The 23,282-nt window shown below is 44.1% G+C and overlaps 4 protein-coding genes across 4 annotated transcripts; all 4 read right to left on the reverse strand.

Moving 5' to 3' along the window:
• Positions 1-29: 29 nt before the first annotated feature.
• Positions 30-16,652, reverse strand: LOC124146196 (putative ferric-chelate reductase 1). The gene is made up of 5 exons (XM_046516374.2): positions 16,423-16,652; positions 7,008-7,197; positions 6,131-6,297; positions 5,851-5,948; positions 30-1,801 (listed from the first exon to the last, which is right to left on the reverse strand). The coding sequence occupies exons 2-5, from the start codon at positions 7,195-7,197 to the stop codon at positions 1,654-1,656; spliced, it is 603 nt and encodes a 200-aa protein (XP_046372330.1). The 5' UTR covers positions 16,423-16,652; the 3' UTR covers positions 30-1,653.
• LOC125381907 (uncharacterized threonine-rich GPI-anchored glycoprotein PJ4664.02-like) lies at positions 8,252-10,603 on the reverse strand. The gene has a single exon (XM_048399266.1). The coding sequence runs from the start codon at positions 10,601-10,603 to the stop codon at positions 8,252-8,254; it is 2,352 nt and encodes a 783-aa protein (XP_048255223.1).
• Positions 12,213-13,523, reverse strand: LOC125381908 (proline-rich extensin-like protein EPR1). The gene has a single exon (XM_048399267.1). The coding sequence runs from the start codon at positions 13,521-13,523 to the stop codon at positions 12,213-12,215; it is 1,311 nt and encodes a 436-aa protein (XP_048255224.1).
• Positions 15,819-21,937, reverse strand: LOC124146195 (putative defense protein). The gene is made up of 5 exons (XM_046516373.2): positions 21,792-21,937; positions 20,868-21,051; positions 18,808-18,968; positions 17,103-17,188; positions 15,819-16,386 (listed from the first exon to the last, which is right to left on the reverse strand). The coding sequence occupies exons 1-5, from the start codon at positions 21,798-21,800 to the stop codon at positions 16,167-16,169; spliced, it is 660 nt and encodes a 219-aa protein (XP_046372329.1). The 5' UTR covers positions 21,801-21,937; the 3' UTR covers positions 15,819-16,166.
• Positions 21,938-23,282: the final 1,345 nt, after the last annotated feature.

Below are 23,282 nucleotides of genomic sequence, written 5' to 3' on the forward strand. Positions count from 1 at the left end.
AAATCACAAAGAACAAGGAGGAACGAAGCTTGGTTTATTTCATGATATCACATTGTTCTATCATGACGTTTATTTCTTAATTACTTCAAAATTAGGAAATAAAGTAGACAGTGAGATAATATCTTAGTTTTGTTTGAGTATAAGTTTTAAAGCCTTAAACAGATTATCCCATAGATAGCACACTCTCAGTACAGGGCGGTCGGGTAACCTAGTGGTTGAAGCGTTAGCTCGTCACGACGTAGACCCGGGTTCGATTCCCGACATTGGTACAATGTGTGAAGCTCATTTCTGGTGTCCCCCGCCGTGATATTGCTGGAATATTGTTAAAAGCGGCATACAACGATACTCACTCACTCACTAACTTACTCACTCACTCTCAGTCCATAAACGAAGTTCTGCAGTTCTATTTCACTTGAATGTATTTGAGCAGTTACACCAGGTGTTCTAGGTTTCAGTGTAACTGTGCCTCTGACAGACCACGTGTGTTTGTGGCCACTTGTAGGGAACCCTCTGACAGACCACGTGTGTTTGTGGCCACTTGCAGGTAGCCCTCTGATAGGCCATGTGTGTTTGTGGCCACTTGTAGTTAACCCCCTGATAGGCCATGTGTGTTTGTAGCCACTTGAAGGGAACCCTCTGATAGGCCATATGTGTTTGTGGCCACTTGTAGGGAACTCCCTGATAGGCCATGTGTGTTTGTTGGCCACTTGTAGGTAGCCCCCTGATAGGCCATATGTGTTTGTGGCCACTTGTAGGTAACCCCCTGAAAGGCCATGTGTGTATTCAAGGTTATATGAAACAACTGAGAGGATATGTATGTTTGTCGGGAAGCAACAGAGTGTCAATGTGAGATTGTGAGGGACCACCGTGATAGAGATAAAGACTTTGCAAAGTGAATCTTTACGGATGAGGTGAAATTCAATTTTCAAGTGTGTATTTCTGGAATATGAGCAAAAGGGTTCAAAATTTGTCTCCATGTGTGGGTGTTTGGGACGGGACGACAATCTTGATTGACGCATTGATTGAAACCAATGCAAGAGTTGGATCAACAGCACAATGCAAGACGGTTCCATCGACTCAAACATTTGGGCCAGTGGAAATCCTTACATTTTGCAACAGGATAATGCACGAGTTTATACATCACATTTCACAAACTATGGGCTGACTCACGAACATAATATCCGTGTCATGGATTATTTTCCAGACGCTTCATCCAACTTGAGCCCTCGTAAGACTGATGAAGTGCAGTGGTGAGGTGAGGTGAAATGGGGTTTAACGTCGCGTCCAAGATTATTGCACTTATATAGCGACGTGCATGAGAGAAATACATATTTACAGAATTGCAAATAAACATTACTGAAGTGTTTTTATCTTCTCAAAAATAGCATACACTGTTGATTGATGACACACGTTGGATAACTATATATAGCATATATGGATATGAATTCTCTTACAACACAAATACAACCAAAAGAAAACATGTACACTTACATCCACACCGATCAGCTATCTAACCGCTACATTTGAAATGGGTTTAGAGGTTTCGGTTTACATCTTGCGAGTTTTAAATATCAAATTGGAAATACAATCCGAGCATGTGACCATTAGAATAACAACCAATACTGAACTGATTACGGTCAGTATCAATTCTAACTACGGAAACAAAGAAGAGACGGCGATGAAAGCAGCCACGACGAGGGCCGTCACTGGAGAAACTGGAGAGGTGGAGCTGGCAGTGACACTTATCTCGTCAGACATGACATCTGTCCACCAGGTCACCTTCACCTGGACTACTGTAGCCCTGAAACATCACACATCGACAAGAGGTGGTATATTCATTCCTGAAACATCACACATAGACAAGAGGTGGTATATTCATTCCTGAAACATCACACATAGACAAGAGGTGGTATATTTATCCCTGAAACATCACACATAGACAAGAGGTGGTATATTCATCCCTGAAACATCACACAGACAAGAGGTGGTATATTCATCCCTGAAACATCACACATCGACAAGAGGTGGTATATTCATTCCTGAAACATCACACATAGACAAGAGGTGGTATATTCATCCCTGAAACATCATACATCGACAAGAGGTGGTATAGTCATGCAACAGTATACTTGTACGATGTACTTAAATATGTGTAGTTAGCTATTCCAGATACAGTCCCTCTGTATTATGTTTTGTTTGTTTGTTTATATGTTTGTTAGTTTAACGCCGCACACAGCAATATTCAAGTAAATCAATTCCAGACAATCCAGTGATTGATATCATCAACTAAGTCAGCGAGCCTGACCATCCGATCCTGTTAGTCACCTCTTACGACAGGCATGGGTTGCTGAAGACCTATTGTAACCCGGATCTTCACGGGTTTTGTATATGTATGTGGACATGTGGACGAAGATGGACTCCTGTAGGCAAGAGAGTACCATCGCGTGTGTAACAAATACGTCAGTCTGTCATAACTGTGACAACGTTTGATGGAAATAACAAAATACATGTAGACGTTTCTTAAAGACATATTAGATTCAATAAAACATGCGCAAGAGTAGATGGAACATGAATCTATGTTTCTGTGTGAAATCCAAACATTTTACTATACGATTGTGGGCGTACACAGATCACAGTGCGGACACAACAATAACCAAGTGGAAGTAACAGAACAGATGCTGAAACATGACTGAGAGCAGTCTCCATCATATCCGCTGGTTCATCTATAACTGTGTAACTTGTATAGTCCTGTATCGATGTGCTCTGACGACATGTTTCAGATAACCCGACGCCGATACTTAAATGTGAAGCGTATCACAGGAAATATAGATTAATTCTTTTTTTACGACAGGTCGCGCATCGCCTTCGGTAAAGTGTGAATGTGAGTTGAGCCATAAATAACTGTTAGTCGCGTATGATTACTTTGCGCGAACCAATCACTGCTTTTAATGTATCAAAAGTCTTCATATATACGCAAGAACGGTGCCATTTGATAATGTTGGTTGTTTTCTAAGATGAAGGTAGTAACTCTACATATTAATAGCAACCCTGCGTATATAATAAATTGTGGTTCGTTGGTATGTAAGTGCATTGCAGCATTCAATTTGCAACAAAATCAGGATAATTGAAAACATATATTCAGTTAAATCTTTACACTCGATCACTGAGGACCTGCTTATGTGACGTCGTATACCGGTAGCACTTGTACAACGCTATCTGAACATACCTGAACTGAATGTCCTGTGTAAACAAGTAAACATGTAGCAGAGCACTACACTTGTACAGCGCTATCTCAACATACCTGAACTGAATGTCCTGTGTAAACAAGTAAACATGTAGCAGAGCACTACACTTGTACAACGCTATCTGAACATACCTGAACTGAATGTCCTGTGTAAACAAGTAAACATGTAGCAGAGCACTACACTTGTACAGCGCTATCTGAACATACCTGAACTGAATGTCCTGTGTAAACAGGTAAATATGTAGCAGAGCACTACACTTGTACAGCGCTATCTGAACATACCTGAACTGAATGTCCTGTGTAAACAAGTAAACATGTAGCAGAGCACTACACTTGTACAGCGCTATCTGAACATACCTGAACTGAATGTCCTGTGTAAACAAGTAAACATGTAGCAGAGCACTACACTTGTACAACGCTATCTGAACATACCTGAACTGAATGTCCTGTGTAAACAAGTAAACATGTAGCAGAGCACTACACTTGTACAGCGCTATCTGAACATACCTGAACTGAATGTCCTGTGTAAACAAGTAAACATGTAGCAGAGCACTACACTTGTACAGCGCTATCTGAACATACCTGAACTGAATGTCCTGTGTAAACAAGTAAACATGTAGCAGAGCACTACACTTGTACAACGCTATCTGAACATACCTGAACTGAATGTCCTGTGTAAACAAGTAAACATGTAGCAGAGCACTACACTTGTACAGCGCTATCTGAACATACCTGAACTGAATGTCCTGTGTAAATAAGTAAACATGTAGCAGAGCACTACACTTGTACAGCGCTATCTGAACATACCTGAACTGAATGTCCTGTGTAAACAAGTAAATATGTAGCAGAGCACTACACTTGTACAGCGCTATCTGAACATACCTGAACTGAATGTCCTGTGTAAACAAGTAAACATGTAGCAGAGCACTACACTTGTACAGCGCTATCTGAACATACCTGAACTGAATGTCCTGTGTAAACAAGTAAATATGTAGCAGAGCACTACACTTGTACAGCGCTATCTGAACATACCTGAACTGAATGTCCTGTGTAAACAAGTAAACATGTAGCAGAGCACTACACTTGTACAGCGCTATCTGAACATACCTGAACTGAATGTCCTGTGTAAACAAGTAAACATGTAGCAGAGCACTACACTTGTACAGCGCTATCTCAACATACCTGAACTGAATGTCCTGTGTAAACAAGTAAACATGTAGCAGAGCACTACACTTGTACAGCGCTATCTGAACATACCTGAACTGAATGTCCTGTGTAAACAAGTAAACATGTAGCAGAGCACTACACTTGTACAGCGCTATCTGAACATACCTGAGCTGAATGTCCTGTGTAAACAAGTAAACATGTAGCAGAGCACTACACTTGTACAACGCTATCTGAACATACCTGAATTGAATGTCCTGTGTAAACAAGTTAACATGTAGCAGAGCACTACACTTGTACAACGCTATCTGAACATACCTGAACTGAATGTCCTGTGTAAACAAGTAAACATGTAGCAGAGCACTACACTTGTACAGCGCTATCTGAACATACCTGAACTGAATGTCCTGTGTAAACAGGTAAACATGTAGCAGAGCACTACACTTGTACAACGCTATCTGAACATACCTGAACTGAATGTCCTGTGTAAACAGGTAAACATGTAGCAGAGCACTACACTTGTACAACGCTATCTCAACATACCTGAACTGAATGTCCTGTGTAAACAAGTAAACATGTAGCAGAGCACTACACTTGTACAACGCTATCTGAACATACCTGAACTGAATGTCCTGTGTAAACAGGTAAACATGTAGCAGAGCACTACACTTGTACAACGCTATCTGACGTACCTGAACTGAATGTCCTGTGTAAACAAGTAAACATGTAGCAGAGCACTACACTTGTACAGCGCTATCTGAACATACCTGAACTGAATGTCCTGTGTAAACAGGTAAACATGTAGCAGAGCACTACACTTGTACAACGCTATCTGAACATATCTGAACTGAATGTCATGTGTAAACAAGTATACATGTAGCAGAGCACTACACTTGTACAACGCTATCTGAACATACCTGAACTGAATGTCCTGTGTAAACAGGTATACATGTAGCAGAGCACTACACTTGTACAACGCTATCTCAACATACCTGAACTGAATGTCCTGTGTAAACAAGTAAATATGTAGCAGAGCACTACACTTGTACAACGCTATCTGAACATACCTGAACTGAATGTCCTGTGTAAACAAGTAAACATGTAGCAGAGCACTACACTTGTTCAACGCTATCTGAACATACCTGAACTGAATGTCCTGTGTAAACAGGTATACATGTAGCAGAGCACTACACTTGTTCAACGCTATCTCAACATACCTGAACTGAATGTCCTGTGTAAACAAGTAAACATGTAGCAGAGCACTACACTTGTACAACGCTATCTGAACATACCTGAACTGAATGTCCTGTGTAAACAAGTAAACATGTAGCAGAGCACTACACTTGTACAACGCTATCTGAACATACCTGAACTGAATGTCCTGTGTAAACAAGTTAACATGTAGCAGAGCACTACACTTGTACAACGCTATCTGAACATACCTGAACTTAATGCCCTCTGCGACATTCCAATCAGCAGGTGCTGTCCAAGTGAATGTTGCTGATGTCTTCACGTCGTTATTGGTGTGAGTCATGGAGTTCTGAAGATGCAGACAAATATCTTGATATTAACTTGCTGGTGGTAGGTTCGCCATTAGAAGATATTCAGATACAGAAGTTATTAATCCATCATTGTCAGTACTAGTATATAAACCTGTGGCCAGTTTAATGTTATTGCCCAACAAAACATAACATAGTTGAACATATAACGCTGCAAACCCACCATGGCATCATTTTCACATTCCATGGTTATAATATTTGCATCCGAGGCGGTATACTTGGCAAAAGTCCCGGGCACTATGGCAGTGTCGGCGGTGGTACACTTGGTACAGCGGGCTTGGACCAGGAAACCTTTGAAGGTGGTGCCGGCGGCCGTGGCATTCAGGGTGACTGAAACAAACACAAAGTCAGCGATCTAATCCACTCACCCCACTCACAATGGCATTGTGTATTCATGACATATACGAGGTTAAATATAATATAATAGACGTTTTGAACAGTTTTTCAGTTAAATCATGGCGTGTTAAGGAAATGGCGAGGATAACCCGACGTGGTGCAGTACTGAGAGTGAAGGTAATCTGAAATAGCGGAGAAACCAAAGTGTCACTCATCAGATGTGTTTTTATCCAGAATTATATTATGTGACATCGTGGGTCCACCGTGTCGTGTCGATCTATGCCGTCCGAGATAAAAGCTAATTTCTATTCAAATAGCTAGTCAGCCTGTTTCGAGAATATTCGATAACTAGGATGTCTTATTTTTTCAGGTGAACAGTTGACTTGCCTTTGCATGTGTTTTTGACAGGTGCCACCGGTGGCTCACCTTTTCGCGAACACCTGGTATCATCACGTTTTGAGAGGGATTCATAAACATATGCTCTCGATGTGAGCGGAATTTTACTCTCGACTCTGCTTTTGGCAGATATTTCTATTGGATATGGAAATTATTATAATTATTATTATCATCATCATCATCATCATCATCATCATTGTCATTATTATTATTGTTGTTGTTATTATTATTATTACCTATGTAGATGTCGCAGACATGGCCTACGTTTACATCGTACCCAGAGGTCGGCGAAAGTTAAGCACACATACCTGTTACCATCCCGCCTTGTTTGATAGAGGTTGTATCTACCCATAAAGTGTAAGGCGACGAGGAGCCCTGGGCACTAGCCCCGTGTTGAGGAGTGAGATCCAGGCAAGAGGCAGGTCCTGCTGCCGTAGGGTAGCCTTGCACAGTGACAAGCAGCACACAGGCCATGCAGAATAGTGCGTAGAAAGCCATCTACACCAATGGAACACAACCTCTGATTTATGTGTTTCACAAGTGGCACAAAATATCAAATCTATCCTTAACCGCATCGTCAGTAATTGTCAACAAGAAATGATCGCCACTTTTAATAAGTGACCCACCATTTACTTTATGTTTAGCATGTCCAGCGTAGAATGTATTTCGGGTCGGGGGGGGGGGGGGGGGGGGGGTAAACCTGAGGACAACAGCCATACAACAACCAGCTATATCGTGGAGTAAAATAGTTCCTCAAAAAGAGAGGTGATATGAGCGTATGGATGCACAACTTGCTCTTCAGAAACATCTTACGCAGAACATGTGTTCAAATCATATCCTCATGAGATGAGAAAGGTCTGTAAAGAACTACCTCGGTAGGTCAGTCACAAAGACAGCGCGTCATAATACATTTACATCAAGTACAAGACGTAAAAATGGCCGACACGATAAAAGTGACGGGAGAGATTTCCGAAGTTGTTAATGAACCTGTGGCGGTTACATGTGTTAGTCATCATTGATCAACTGGTCGATCTTTGAAAGGTGAATAAAGATAGGCCGAACAGACACTAAGGTAAATTCAAAGATTGCTGGAGACGGTCAGTGTCAGCCTAGACACGGACCGAGTCGATACTACGATAGTTTAGATATGCATTTCTTCGTTTGTTCATTAGGATAGGCCGTAGCAAGGATATTCGTGAACAATCATGCAGTCACGCTCTGTGACATTTCTCAATGTATACTGAAACACTAAGACCAAGAATAAAGGTTCTAAATGATCAGAAAGAACGCTTATGTATGTTTTCGTGCTATGGAATTCCCAGGTGTTTTCCTAGGAATGTGGAAGTAGTCCGTCAGTGTTTACGTCATTCCAAGAACACGGTCTCGTGAAAAACGTATGAACGTCAAATTGTGTCGTTCATACACTTATGAACGTCAATTTCGCGGTCATGTGACCGACCTCTCGTCCAATGGAAAAGCCGTATATCGTGTAAACTACAAATTAAAAAGTTATTACAGATTGGTTCCAATTTGTGTTTCGACCTTCTACAATTCAAGCAATAATATGCGACACGAATTTATAGTTGTCTCGTCCTACAGTGTACATATGTCTGGCGCCGTACCTACTGGTAGTGTGACTTAGAGAAAACAAGTAGCGTGACGTCGAGAAGACAGTTGGAGTGACGTTGAGGAGACAGGGAGTGTGACGCTGACGAGACAGGTGCGTGACGTTGAGGAGACAAGTATCGTGATGTCGAGAAGACAGGTACCGTGACGTCGAGAAGACAGGTAGCATGACGTCGAGAAGACAGGTACCGTGACGTCGAGAAGACAGGTAGCATGACGTCGAGAAGACAGGTACCGTGACGTCGAGAAGACAGGTAGCATGACGTCGAGAAGACAGGTATCGTGACGTCGAGAAGACAGGTGGTATGACGCTGAGGAGACAGGGAGTGTGATGTTGAAGAGACATGGAGTGTGACGCTGAAGAGACAGGGAGTGTGATGTTGAGGAGACATGGAGTGTGACGCTGAAGAGACAGGGAGTGTGACGTCGAGAAGACAGGTGTCGTGGGGTTGAGGGGACATGGAGTGTGACGTTGAGGAGACAAGTAGCGTGACGTTGAGGAGACAAGAAGCGTGGGGTTGAGGAGACAAGTAGCGTGGGGTTGAGGAGACAAGTAGCGTGACGTTGAGGAGACAAGTAGCGTGGGGTTGAGGAGACATGGAGTGTGACGCTGAAGAGACAGGGAGTGTGACGCTGAAGAGACAGGGAGTGTGACGTCGAGAAGACAGGTGTCGTGGGGTTGAGGGGACATGGAGTGTGACGTTGAGGAGACAAGTAGCGTGGGGTTGAGGAGACATGGAGTGTGACGTTGAGGAGTCAGGGAGTGTGACGTCGAGAAGACATGTATCGTGGAGTTGAGGAGACATGGAGTGTGACATTGAGGAGACAAGTAGCGTTGGGTTGAGGAGACATGGAGAGTGACGTTGAGGAGACATGGAGGGCGACGTTGAGGGGACATGGAGTGTGACGTTGAGGAGACAAGTAGCGTGGGATTGAGGAGACATGGAGAGTGACGTTGAGGAGACAAGTAGCGTTGGGTTGAGGAGACATGGAGTGTGACGTTGAGGAGACAAGTAGCGTGGGGTTGAGGGGGCATGGAGAGTGACGTTGAGGAGACAAGTAGCGTGGGATTGAGGAGACATGGAGTGTGGCGTTGTGGAGACAAGTAGCCTGTGGTTGAGGAGACAGGTATCGTGGAGTTGAGGATGCATGGAGTGTGGCGTTGAGGAGACATGGAGAGTGACGTTGAGGAGACAAGTAGCGTGGGGTTGAGGGGACATGGAGAGTGACGTTGAGGAGACAAGTAGCGTGGGGTTGAGGGGACATGGAGAGTGACGTTGAGGAGACAAGTAGCCTGTGGTTGAGGAGACAGGTATCGTGGAGTTGAGGATGCATGGAGTGTGGCGTTGAGGAGACATGGAGAGTGACGTTGAGGAGACAAGTAGCGTGACGTTGAGGAGACAAGAAGCGTGGGGTTGAGGAGACAAGTAGCGTGGGGTTGAGGAGACAAGTAGCGTGACGTTGAGGAGACAAGAAGCGTGGGGTTGAGGAGACATGGAGGGCGACGTTGAGGGGACATGGAGTGTGACGTTGAGGAGACAAGTAGCGTGGGATTGAGGAGACATGGAGAGTGACGTTGAGGAGACAAGAAGCGTTGGGTTGAGGAGACATGGAGTGTGACGTTGAGGAGACAAGTAGCGTTGGGTTGAGGAGACATGGGGTGTGACGTTGAGGAGACATGGAGTGCGACGTTGAGGAGACAAGTAGCGTGGGATTGAGGAGACATCAAGTGTGACGTTGAGGAGACATGGAGAGTGACGTTGAGGAGACAAGTAGTGTGGCGTTGTGGAGACAAGTAGCCTGTGGTTGAGGAGACAGGTATCGTGGAGTTGAGGATGCATGGAGTGTGGCGTTGAGGAGACATGGAGAGTGACGTTGAGGAGACAAGTAGCGTGACGTTGAGGAGACAAGAAGCGTGGGGTTGAGGAGACAAGTAGCGTGGGGTTGAGGAGACAAGTAGCGTGACGTTGAGGAGACAAGTAGCGTGGGGTTGAGGAGACATGGAGTGTGACGCTGAAGAGACAGGGAGTGTGACGCTGAAGAGACAGGGAGAGTGACGTCGAGAAGACAGGTGTCGTGGGGTTGAGGGGACATGGAGTGTGACGTTGAGGAGACAAGTAGCGTTGGGTTGAGGAGACATGGAGTGTGACGTTGAGGAGACATGGAGGGCGACGTTGAGGGGACATGGAGTGTGACGTTGAGGAGACAAGTAGCGTTGGGTTGAGGAGACATGGAGTGTGACGTTGAGGAGACATGGAGTGCGACGTTGAGGGGACATGGAGTGTGACGTTGAAGAGACAAGTAGCGTGGGATTGAGGAGACATCAAGTGTGACGTTGAGGAGACATGGAGAGTGACGTTGAGGAGACAAGTAGTGTGGCGTTGTGGAGACAAGTAGCCTGTGGTTGAGGAGACAGGTATCGTGGAGTTGAGGATGCAAGGAGTGTGGCGTTGAGGAGACATGGAGAGTGACGTTGAGGAGACAAGTAGCGTTGGGTTGAGGAGACATGGAGTGTGACATTGAGGAGAAAAGTAGCGTTGGGTTGAGGAGACATGGAGCGTGACGTTGAGGAGACATGGAGGGCGACGTTGAGGGGACATGGAGTGTGACGTTGAGGAGACAAGTAGCGTGGGATTGAGGAGACATGGAGAGTGACGTTGAGGAGACAAGTAGCGTTGGGTTGAGGAGACATGGAGTGTGACGTTGAGGAGACAAGTAGCGTTGGGTTGAGGAGACATGGAGTGTGACGCTGAGGAGACATGGAGTGCGACGTTGAGGGGACATGGAGTATGACGTTGAGGAGACAAGTAGCGTGGGATTGAGGAGACATCAAGTGTGACGTTGAGGAGACAAGTAGCGTGGGGTTGAGGAGACAAGTAGCGTGGGGTTGAGGGGGCATGGAGAGTGACGTTGAGGAGACAAGTAGCGTGGGATTGAGGAGACATGGAGTGTGGCGTTGTGGAGACAAGTAGCCTGTGGTTGAGGAGACAGGTATCGTGGAGTTGAGGATGCATGGAGTGTGGCGTTGAGGAGACATGGAGAGTGACGTTGAGGAGACAAGTAGCGTGGGGTTGAGGGGACATGGAGAGTGACGTTGAGGAGACAAGTAGCGTGGGGTTGAGGGGACATGGAGAGTGACGTTGAGGAGACAAGTAGCCTGTGGTTGAGGATACAGGTATCGTGGAGTTGAGGATGCATGGAGTGTGGCGTTGAGGAGACATGGAGAGTGACGTTGAGGAGACAAGTAGCGTGACGTTGAGGAGACAAGAAGCGTGGGGTTGAGGAGACAAGTAGCGTGGGGTTGAGGAGACAAGTAGCGTGACGTTGAGGAGACAAGTAGCGTGGGGTTGAGGGGACATGGAGTGTGACGCTGAAGAGACAGGGAGTGTGACGCTGAAGAGACAGGGATTGTGACGTCGAGAAGACAGGTGTCGTGGGGTTGAGGGGACATGGAGTGTGACGTTGAGGAGACAAGTAGCGTGGGGTTGAGGAGACATGGAGTGTGACGTTGAGGAGTCAGGGAGTGTGACGTCGAGAAGACATGTATCGTGGGGTTGAGGAGACATGGAGCGTGACATTGAGGAGACAAGTAGCGTTGGGTTGAGGAGACATGGAGTGTGACGTTGAGGAGACATGGAGGGCGACGTTGAGGGGACATGGAGTGTGACGTTGAGGAGACAAGTAGCGTGGGATTGAGGAGACATGGAGAGTGACGTTGAGGAGACAAGTAGCGTTGGGTTGAGGAGACATGGAGTGTGACGTTGAGGAGACAAGTAGCGTTGGGTTGAGGAGACATGGAGTGTGACGTTGAGGAGACATGGAGTGCGACGTTGAGGGGACATGGAGTGTGACGTTGAGGAGACAAGTAGCGTGGGATTGAGGAGACATCAAGTGTGACGTTGAGGAGACATGGAGAGTGACGTTGAGGAGACAAGTAGTGTGGCGTTGTGGAGATAAGTAGCCTGTGGTTGAGGAGACAGGTATCGTGGAGTTGAGGATGCATGGAGTGTGGCGTTGAGGAGACATGGAGAGTGACGTTGAGGAGACAAGTAGCGTGACGTCGAGGAGACAAGTAGCTTGGGGTTGAGGGGACATGGAGAGTGACGTTGAGGAGACAAGTAGCGTGGGGTTGAGGGGACATGGAGAGTGACGTTGAGGAGACAAGTAGCCTGTGGTTGAGGAGACAGGTATCGTGGAGTTGAGGATGCATGGAGTGTGGCGTTGAGGAGACATGGAGAGTGACGTTGAGGAGACAAGTAGCGTGACGTTGAGGAGACAAGTAGCGTGGGGTTGAGGAGACAAGTAGCGTGGGGTTGAGGAGAGAAGTAGCGTGACGTTGAGGAGACAAGTAGCGTGGGGTTGAGGAGACAAGTAGCGTGACGTTGAGGGGACAAGTAGCGTGGGGTTGAGGGGACATGGAGAGTGACGTTGAAGAGACAATTAGCGTGGGGTTGAGGGGACATGGAGAGTGACGTTGAGGAGACAAGTAGCGTGGGATTGAGGAGACATCGAGTGTGACGTTGAGGAGACATGGAGTGTGGCGTTGAGGATACATGGAGTGTGGCGTTGAGGAGACAAGTAGCGTGGGGTTGAGGGGACATGGAGAGTGACGTTGAGGAGACAAGTAGCGTGGGATTGAGGAGACATCGAGTGTGACGTTGAGGAGACATGGAGTGTGACGTTGAGGAGACAAGTAGCGTGGGGTTGAGGGGACATGGAGAGTGACATTGAGAAGACAGGTATCGTGGAGTTGAGGAGAGAGGTGGCGTGATGTCGAGATGACAGGTATCGTGGGTTTGAGGAGACAGCTGGCGTGATGTCGAGAAGACAAGTAGCGTGACGTTGAGGTGGGATGTCGAGAGGACGGGGAGAGGAATGTCGAGAGGACGGGTAGGGGATGTCGAGAGGACGGGGGGTAGAGGGATGAAGAGAGGACGGGTAGGTGGATGTAGAGAAGACGTGGAGAGGTACATCGAGAAGAAGGGTAGGGGATGTCGAGAGGACGGGTAGAGGGACGTCGAGAGGACGGGTAGGGGATGTCGAGAAGACGGGGAGAGGGACATTGAGAAGAAGGGTAGGGGATGTCGAGAGGACGGGTAGAGGGACGTCGAGAGGACGGGTAGGGGATGTCGAGAGGACGGGTAGAGGGACGTCGAGAGGAGGGGTAGGGGATGTCGAGAAGACGGGGAGAGGGACATCGAGAAGAAGGGTAGGGGATGTCGAGAGGACGGGTAGAGGGACGTCGAGAGGACGGGTAGGGTATGTCGAGAGGACGGGTAGGAGATGTCGAGAGGACGGGTAGAGGGACGTCGAGAGGACGGGTAGGGGATGTCGAGAGGACGGGTAGCTGGACGTCTAGAGGACGAGTAGGGGTCGGCTAGAGGACGGGTAGCTGGACGTCGAGAGGACGGGTAGGGGGACGTCGAGAGGACGGGTAGGGGATGTCGAGAGGACGGGTAGAGGGACGTCGAGAGGACGGGTAGGGGATGTCGAGAGGACGGGTAGCTGGACGTCTAGAGGACGGGTAGGGGTCGGCTAGAGGACGGGTAGCTGGACGTCGAGAGGACGGGTAGGGGGACTTCGATATGTTACGCATATTTTGTGTGTGAACTGCAACGGGTTGTGAACAGTAATATTTCAAGAAATAGTTGAAAAACGACAACAAATGAAAGAATGTAAAGAAATAAAAGGTTTTTTTAAAGCGTAACACAATTCAGTAGGAGTTGAAGATTCAATATATGGAAACATAACGATTATATTTCTAAATATATTCTAGTTTAGTCTCCAAAAGTAACATGGGTAGCTGTAGCCGAGTATGCACAGATGAATTTTGTGCGATATATACTTACGAGAACTGGCTGAAAAGTTCTAAGCCTAACTGTGTAAGACCCGTACCAAGTCGATGGTTTTCATTTATTCTCCACATAGTCCCCTTCCAGGTTTACACACTTTTGCCAGCGATGCTGCAAGGCCTGGGTGCCGGTCAAGAAGAAATTGTCTTCCGCCACCCTAAAATGGTCACTCACAGTAATGACGTCATCATTACTATGAAAATGGCGACTGGCTAGTTCCTTTTTCATTTTGGGAAACAGGTGGAAGTCTGACGGGGCCAAATTGGGTGAATAAGGGGGATGGTCAGTGAGTTCAAAACCACAATCATGGATCGCTGACATGGCCACCACCGATTTGTGAACAGGAGCATTGTCTTGGTAGAACAGGACTCCTTTAGTGAGCATTCCCCGTCGCTTAGCTTTGATAGCTTCACGCAACTGTCTCAGTAGGTCAGCATGATATCTTCCATTGATAGTCTGACCTTTTTCAAGATAGTCAATCAGCAGAATACCCTTGGAATCCCAAAAGACCGAAGCCATCACCTTTCCAACAGAAGGAACCGACTTGGCTTTTTGGGGGGCTGGTGATTCCGGGTGTGCTCTCATGAGAGATGCCCACAACACTGGCAATATGTCGAGTGGTCAATCGTCAATCAGCCATCACCATGTCATGCACCCGGGTAATGTTTTCCGGAATATTTGCTGTTGGAGGCCTTGCTGGACGCGGGTCATCGCCAAGGCTCTCTCTGCCACGCTTGAATTCCGTAGCCCACTACAGAGGAAAAGGAAGGGGTGTCATCCCCTAAAATGGAGACCATGTCAGCATGTATCTGTGTTGGAGTTGATGACTGCCCTATAGCCAGTTTTGTCCATTTCTGGTGATTTCAATTGGTAGGTTCACAAGATGGTCTGGTACAAAGACAATAATAACACTACAATTGCAGTTCTTATGTCTATGATTCATTAAATGATTGTGCTTGTTGGTGGCAAAAGTTTGTTTCAATCCGATTGAGATATCCCACTTAGGCTTAGAACTTTTCAGCCAGCCCTCGTACCTTATTTTTAAATAAGATATTGTGAGTGAGTGAGTGGTGTTTAACGCCGCGTTTAACAGTATTCCAGTTATATCGCGGCGTGTCAGCTTAATGTGGGAGGAAAGCCCGAAGTGATGCAGGTCCCAGACGTTTACCACTTCGGTGAAACCCACGAGCACGGGTATGGTGCTGACAAACCTAGAAACATAATCGGGGCGAACCGGGATTCGAACCAACAATCATAGGTTTCTGGCGTGTCCAAGGGACGCAACTCTGCACAGCGAATCGCGGCGCCTTAGACGACTGGGCCACCCGTGCCCCCTAAGATATTAAAAACAACATAAGCTTAAAAGTGCGCTCAAGGACGTAGACCCTCAAAGCGTTTTGCTTATACTGTACAGTTATCTCCTGATTGCTAGCTGCATCAGTGAGACCCGTGTTTGCTATATCTAAATGAGGATCCCTAATACATGAAGCAATGATAAATCTCATCCTAATCATCAACGACAGGGCTCTCTTGTCAGTTACTCCGTACGCCCTATGGACATGCAAATATAGCATGGCCAACTCCCTGCAGCGTTTACAAACCACGGAGCAAATACGTCCATGGTGACAATAAAAATAGATATAAAAATATATAGCTAACTTTATTGATCGCATATAACATTCGATAAATTGATTCTATTAATAGGTGACGATGCAAACATCTGTTTGATAGAAGTGGATAAATGTTGGATTGTTCAGTCAAGGGGTTCAGTCAATCGTTGCTTCATCTTCGCCAGTATGCAATTCATTCAATATCAACTTGTAATGTAAGATAATATTAACATAACAGGTAGTTTTGTTTTGATCAGTAATCCTTAATGAAATCAATAAAATGTCTCTTGAGATTTTATCTACTTTCAGTTTAGCATCGGTGACGATTTAGTTGTATGACACTGTTAACGTTGACATATCACTCCGCCCTTGTGTTGTCTTATGCATTGAAATGCCGCAGCAATTGAGCAGTGAAAGCAAGAAACAACACAGCCCTCTCCAGACCGTGGTTTGTCGCTGTTGAACCATATGGATAGACAGATATGGCCTGTCGGGCAGGACAATAGCTGTACATTCTAGTGTTATTCTGACTTGAATCATAAACAGTGTTACTCTGCACATTGGCCCAGAAGATGTCGCGACTCTTCACTATGGTTGCCCTGCAAATGTAAAAAAGTCATTTTGTGAGTACTCACGGAATTGGACGTTAGAACGTTCGGAGCTGTGTGACATGAACTGCATGAACATTGAACAGCCCGAGATACACAACTTCCCGCACACGTGGTGGTATCCAGGTTATTAATTCCACCCGTTATGTGATACACGAGCAGATAGGTTGAATTGCCTTTCCCTATACAAATGTTGTTAAGGACAATCCTTAATCAGATGTTGTCCTCGTGTGTGTTAATACCCGAGTTTTTGACTCACAGTGGTCGGACTTCTGTGACAGAATGAGTCGGCGTTTCTCACAGCAGTATGTCACGCATATATACGGTACAGTCACGCACACCTGAGGCTTGTATATGCACATAGGATTTACTCGAACAGATATCACTGATACTATGCACACTAGTTGATGAAGATTACACAACTCATCAAATTGTACATACTCTAAAAACACTATTTTTTATAAACACTGGTTCTCAGGATCTCAGGATCCATGTGAACATTTAGACCAAAATAGGTTTCCAGCACCCTATGTTTGCCAAAGGAAAGCAGACTACAATGTGCGACCTGGCAGATTGTGTGTCATCCTACCCGATGGTGTGGATCTTGATCGCATGATCTACCTCTGCTGTGTATGGCCGAGACAATTTCGGACAGTGATCTAACTGAAATATTAAAACAAGTCACTCAGATGATATGCAGCACTTACTGAAAGTAGACGTCTCCTCCATTGGGGTTCCTCCAGGTAACAGTGACTGATGTCTTCCTACTGGCGCTGGTGTGGGAAACAGCGTTCTGCAATATCAGGAACAGTCCCTTTAACCCCTCAAGTGTTTCCATTTCAACCATACAAGTAAATTTAAATAATAAATATCAGCCCAAACATGTTTTTGAATACTCGATTTCTTAACAATGTTTTCATTTAGCTGTGATGATTACAGCAGCATGCAAGAGTCGTTCCAACTTCTAAACATGTTAAAATCTCTAACGGAAAAGAAACGCTTTCAGGACGTAAAACACGTTGCACAGTGCAATAGGTTCTTCACTGCCGTAGTAAATTAAAGAATATGTATGAACAATGTTTGTATTTGTATGGAAAATGTTAGAACTGGCGCATTTCAGACCTCCAGTGGAGTCCGATAGGGTTGTGTGTTAAGCTCCCAGTTATTTATATTCTTTATAAACCAATTTGTTTCAGATTTAGATAATAGTGTAACAAAGGGTATTTCTGTTAATGAGTTTACTGATGACATCAAATTGTTGCTGTATGTGGATGACCTTGTCTTTGTAGCCGGTTGAGTTGCAAAGAATGTAAGATAAATTGGAATCGTTTTGCGATACTTGGTGTCTGGAAGTCAGTATGGATAAGTCAAAACGAGTGGACAAACGGTAGTATAAAGACACAGATATACCTGGGCATTGTCTTTTCATCTGGTCTTCTACGGTCTAAGGCCTGTGAAACCCTAGCTCCGATTGCACATTATGGGAATGAAATTTGGGGATCTTCATTCAGAGAAAGTATAGAAAAAGTCCAAAGATTTTTTTCAAGAGATATCGATTAATCAGTAGTAAAGCATCCTCTAATACTGTTCTTGGTGAGTTTCATTGTTATCATCTAAGTGTTTATTATTTCAGTGTATTGGTGTAGGCTAATACGCATGAATTCCAATGGACTTCCACTTGTTTGTTATCAAAAGATGATAATGGTAGGGTTAATTTTGCATCTCATGTGAGAATGCTTTAGTTAAAACAAGGCTTTGATTATGCTTGGATATCCGGATTGTGGAGATATACGTTACTTTATGGAAATAAGAGAAAATGATTTGACATTGATGTGCAGAACGGGAGTTAAAGTATTAGCAAGTCTGTGTTCTTAAACCATTAAGCACTGCTAGAAACTCTCTTTGATAAACATCAATTAGACTATTGGCGAAATTTCGATGTTTAGCACATGATTAAAACATACAAAAACACCGTGACCTCTCTAGCTGGCTGAACCAGGTGCAAGGCGGCTTAACCCTTTTGTTATGAACTCATGATGTCAGCGCTGATTCACAAAAAATTACCCTACCGGTTTACTTACTCTATGCCCGAACCTAACAGTTATCTATGTCTTGCACCCCCCCCCCCCCCCCCCCCCCCCTCTCTCTCTCTTTCTCTCTCTCTGCAATACAGAAAGAGGCCACTTTTTAGTTATATTAGCAGGTTGTGTCTTATCTTTACAGGTTATTGCAGAAAATCCAGTTTAAATGTAGATTAATGTAAAGGAGAAAAACACTGAGGATTCAGACATGCTTCAGGTTTCATCTGTATCTTTATTCCACAATAACAATCATGTACACGTTCTTACGCCTTGAAATAACATAAGCATCTACATTGCTTCCCCGAGTCATTCGTTGATTTGCAATACGTACATTAGAGAGCGGTCCGCTGCATGTCATGCTCTGGGTGTTGGAGTCCAAAGGGCCAACAAAGAACCCCCTGGCAACAGTTGAGGACATGCAGTCAGCGCTATGTGCCTGGAGGAAAAACCCTTGAAAGTATGGATGATCCGTGTTCGTTGTTGATATGGTAACTGAAACAATCATTATCAGCCACACTGTAGACGGTGTCATATGAAATCATTACATTTTATATAAATAGCCATCTTGATTTCGCGGGACTACATGTACACACGAGTTTTTATATGAAATAATGCAGTAGGGCCATGATATTTTATAATATTTTATCATGTAATGTTTAGTGTTATCTTTGCGAAAAACCAGGGCGATAAATTTTATGTCACGACCCGAAAAATATGCAAATGAGGACACCGAGCAGGAACTACTTTAGGGCCCCGTACATCGATGCAGTGTCTGCTTGATCAGTAACTGATTGACTAACATTTGCAACAAGTTTAGGTGGGAGATTCCCGATGCGTGGGTCATTCTGTAGACAGCCCTGGTTGTAAATAATTTGGTGCTATATGATAAACGGGTCTATTCACGCATACATTGTATTCATTAAACCATTAAACGGTTTCTAAAGTTACTTCTTGGAGTGACAAAACGTCGATCATTTTAGAATGATGTTATATGAAAAAAAGGAGTATTTCATTCGCGTATTTCTGTATGGTAAATATCATACGTTAGACATAAGTATATGTTTGACAGTTTAAAATAAGCGTAAACATATATAAGTTTTAAGGCCACAACAAAAAACAAACAAAAAATACATAAAACGAAAAAGAACCCAAAACAAATCTCTTGTCAATCTCATTAAGAATAGATCTCAGTGCTCGCTACCGCTACACAAAGATCTGAGGACATCCTGTCACAGCTTACGTTAGAACGACCATTCATCCGACCTTCATCAAGTACGAAGTGGTCTCAATCTCATGAAAATCAGATCTTAGTTCTCGCTGTCGCTAAACAAAGATATGAGGACATCGCATTAAGGGTCACGTCAGAACGACCTATCATCCAACCAACCAGCGCTTACCAGATCATGAAAGTGTTTTCTAATCATGCAACCACGAAATATTTAACACGGAGTATTCCGAACGACAGTTACGGGTTTTATGACCATATCCATACAATCTATGCCATCAATAAGCCATTCCAGAATATTCTTCTTATCAGTTTTAATTTTTTTAATCGAGAATACGTCAAAATATGTTTCGAAGCGAAGTCACCAGTTTGAAACTAGTGTCGTAAAGCTCGAGAAAGCTGCCTTCTGATTGGCTAATGTCGATTTCTTGTCGGTCATTTCATTGGTCGGTCAATTCGCGAAAGGCCGTGCTGACGTGATCCGTAATTGGATGTCCTCAGATCTTTGTTTAGCGGTAGCGAAAATCAGACCTGATTTTAATGAGATTGGAAGTGGTCTCTAATCATCCTATCTTGAAAGTGTTAACGCTGTACGGCTTTTTCCTTCAAAATCACCGTCTATATCTCGCTTGAATTGGATAAACATTTGAAACGGAAGAGACTTTCCAATAGCACGCGGTAAGTACTGCCATACAACCTCGGCCATCTATTAGACATTTCAGAATTTTCTTCTGTTCAATTTTAAAATTTTGAATTGAGAGCTCTATCAAAATATTTCCCAAGGCGTCGTTTGGAATGGAAGCCGCCATTTTGAAACTAGCGCCGTGAAGCTCAAGAATTATGCTAATTGATTGGTTAATGTTGACGTCGTCTTACTCATTTCATTAGTCGGTGAATGTTCGCGAAAGGTCATTCTGTGGTGACCCTTAATGGGATGTCCTCAGATCTTTGCGTTGGCGTAGCGTGTAAAAAGATCTGATTTTAATTAGATTGATTTCTTATCAACTTAAACGGTGATTTTGTATGCCGAATTTTAAAAATAAACATACAGCTGTGTACTAGCCAATAAGACACCAAATCTCTGGATGGCGTGTAATAAAATGTCCTATCAACTTAACTAGGCAAGATAAGTGTATATGATAGGGGATAAAGTGGCTACCGCTCACCGGTAATGTTGTCGTCGGTGGGTGTATAGCTAGGGTTGTCAACAGTGATCACATAGGGCGGGGCACTCATCTGGGCATCAGCCCCGTGGTGAGGGAACATGTCTCCACACGCCGACAGAGGGGGCCCGGTGCTGTATCCCTGTGTCAGATGCAGGGAACAAATTGCCAACACAACTGCAACAATCTGAAACAGATTCATCATTTAAAATGTGACCACTTTACTGATCTAAGAACGGCAAACAAATCCTTCCGAAGACAAAATTACAGAAACGTGTAGATAAACGAAACAATGCATTGAGGTTTCATGGTGTTAAACTGACAAGAGACATCTCTTCGAGGAACAAGTGTTTCTACTGATAAATTGCCAAACCGTGCTTAGAAGAACAATGTCATGAGGTTTAAGCTGTTCAACCAGTCCAGACTTAATGGTTACCAGGCAAGAGTAGCACAGCCCTGGCGTATTGCTGAGAAACTGTTTTAAGTATTACAACACTGAGTTGACATATGTCACACCTATATGGTTAGGGTTTCAATTATTTTATTTGTCTTACATATACAAACAACATCAATATTCATGTCAGTTACATAAATTCATGTTTGCTTGTTGTTTAAAGCCGCACTCAGCAATATTCCAGCTATAGACGGCGGTCTGTAAATAATTGAGTCTGGACCAGACAATCCAGTGATTGACATCATGAGCATCGATCCACGCAATTGGGATACGATGACATGCATCACCCAAGTCAGCATTCACGGGTCTATAAATTCACGTACAAAACAAATGTAGGTTAGTCGCACTGGACTCGCAGTTGCTTGTAGAATACCTTATAAAGTAATCAGCCGAAACACTGACGTGAGTTCGATATATATTATAGCTATTACGAATATTTTTCACTTACATTAACATAACCATAAAACATGTACCTGAAACATTTCGCTGAGAGTAGATGTCGGCTAGCTTTGGCAGTCTGTATTCTCGCACAGTGAATCATAAACTGATTTAAGAATAAGTCTCTCGAGAGAATGGGGGGATATCAAGCTTAAATACACGATTATATAGATCGAGTAACAACTTTGTCGTCGTCAAACACACTTCGTATCATATTGTAATGTAACCTAACGTCAGGGGCACATATTGACAAGTCATGGAATAGCAGTATATTGCACCATCGTGAAAATAGACACGCCAAAGTACACAAGTCACTATGATGAATAACAACACTGTCCGTGTCAGGTGCTCCGCGGCTTTTTCACCACTCCCCCGTATTGCGACATCCTGTGACGCTCAAACATGCGTGTTTAAGCATATTTCATTTCCACAATTTACAGGAAAATGGGATCAAAAACAAGCAAACAGGTTTATGTTAAAACCTCTCCAAGACAATATAAAACTTCCAATTATTATATGCAGACACATGTGTTGTGATATGGTAAGACTGGTCAGCTGTATACCTTTTGTGAAGCATGTCGTGTGTATATGCAGACGACGTCACAAGGTCACACGGTTTGAGAACCAGCATCCGGTGGAAGTTGACATTGAAAATCTACCCACAATAATGTAATCAAAAGAAACAACGCGCAGTTTGACCAGATGCGGTATTGTTGAATCATCTAATAAGACATAATGATCTTGGTAATTCATTTAAAATATACCTCATAAACAAGGTGTAGTATAATGTTGATAAGACAGTTCGTGAAATGTACAAAATTCGTGTGAAATGTGTGTACAAAATAACCGCAATTCTACGCTGTAAGAAGATCCTAAAAGCACTTACATTCATATGTTTCCTGCCCCATCATTTTCAAAGCATTCAGATAACTGGAGACATACAGGATTGTATTTAAAATGTAAACATGTTGAAAGTGTAAATATAACAACATTTAAGAATATGTCATCGCGTTTTAGATTTGCAGTTTCGCCAAGGTTGATACAACAATGTCTTAATGAGATAAAACCTTTCAAATATGTACCTCTCGACAGCCAATGACCTATGCCAGCTTCTGCTTTTACTAAAGCAAAAATAACAACATTATCATCATCATCTTCTTTTTGTTCTTCTTCTTCATCATCATCAGCAGCAACAGCAGCAGCACCATCTATGTCATCTTCATCATCACCATTCTCATTATTATTATTGATTAAGTGAGAGGTCACTTAAAGACAGTATTAGATTCAAACTTTCTTTGCTGAAGTATATAAGTATATATGATTGTGTTATGATGACACTTCTAAGGCGCGCTAAAACCAGGTCACTCACTCGTCGCCTCATGAAGCTGACAGACCGATTGATAAGCAGTCCATCATATATAGATATCATATATAGTTATCTATGTAATGCATACATACTACAGCGTGTTTTGATTCAGAGAATTTGGCTATGTTATGAGATCTTCGCCTATTTCGTGTGTTTTCAT

Source organism: Haliotis rufescens, unplaced genomic scaffold (genome assembly GCF_023055435.1).
Source record: "Haliotis rufescens isolate VD_foot unplaced genomic scaffold, xgHalRufe1.0.p SCAF_2, whole genome shotgun sequence".
NCBI lineage: Eukaryota > Metazoa > Mollusca > Gastropoda > Lepetellida > Haliotidae > Haliotis > Haliotis rufescens.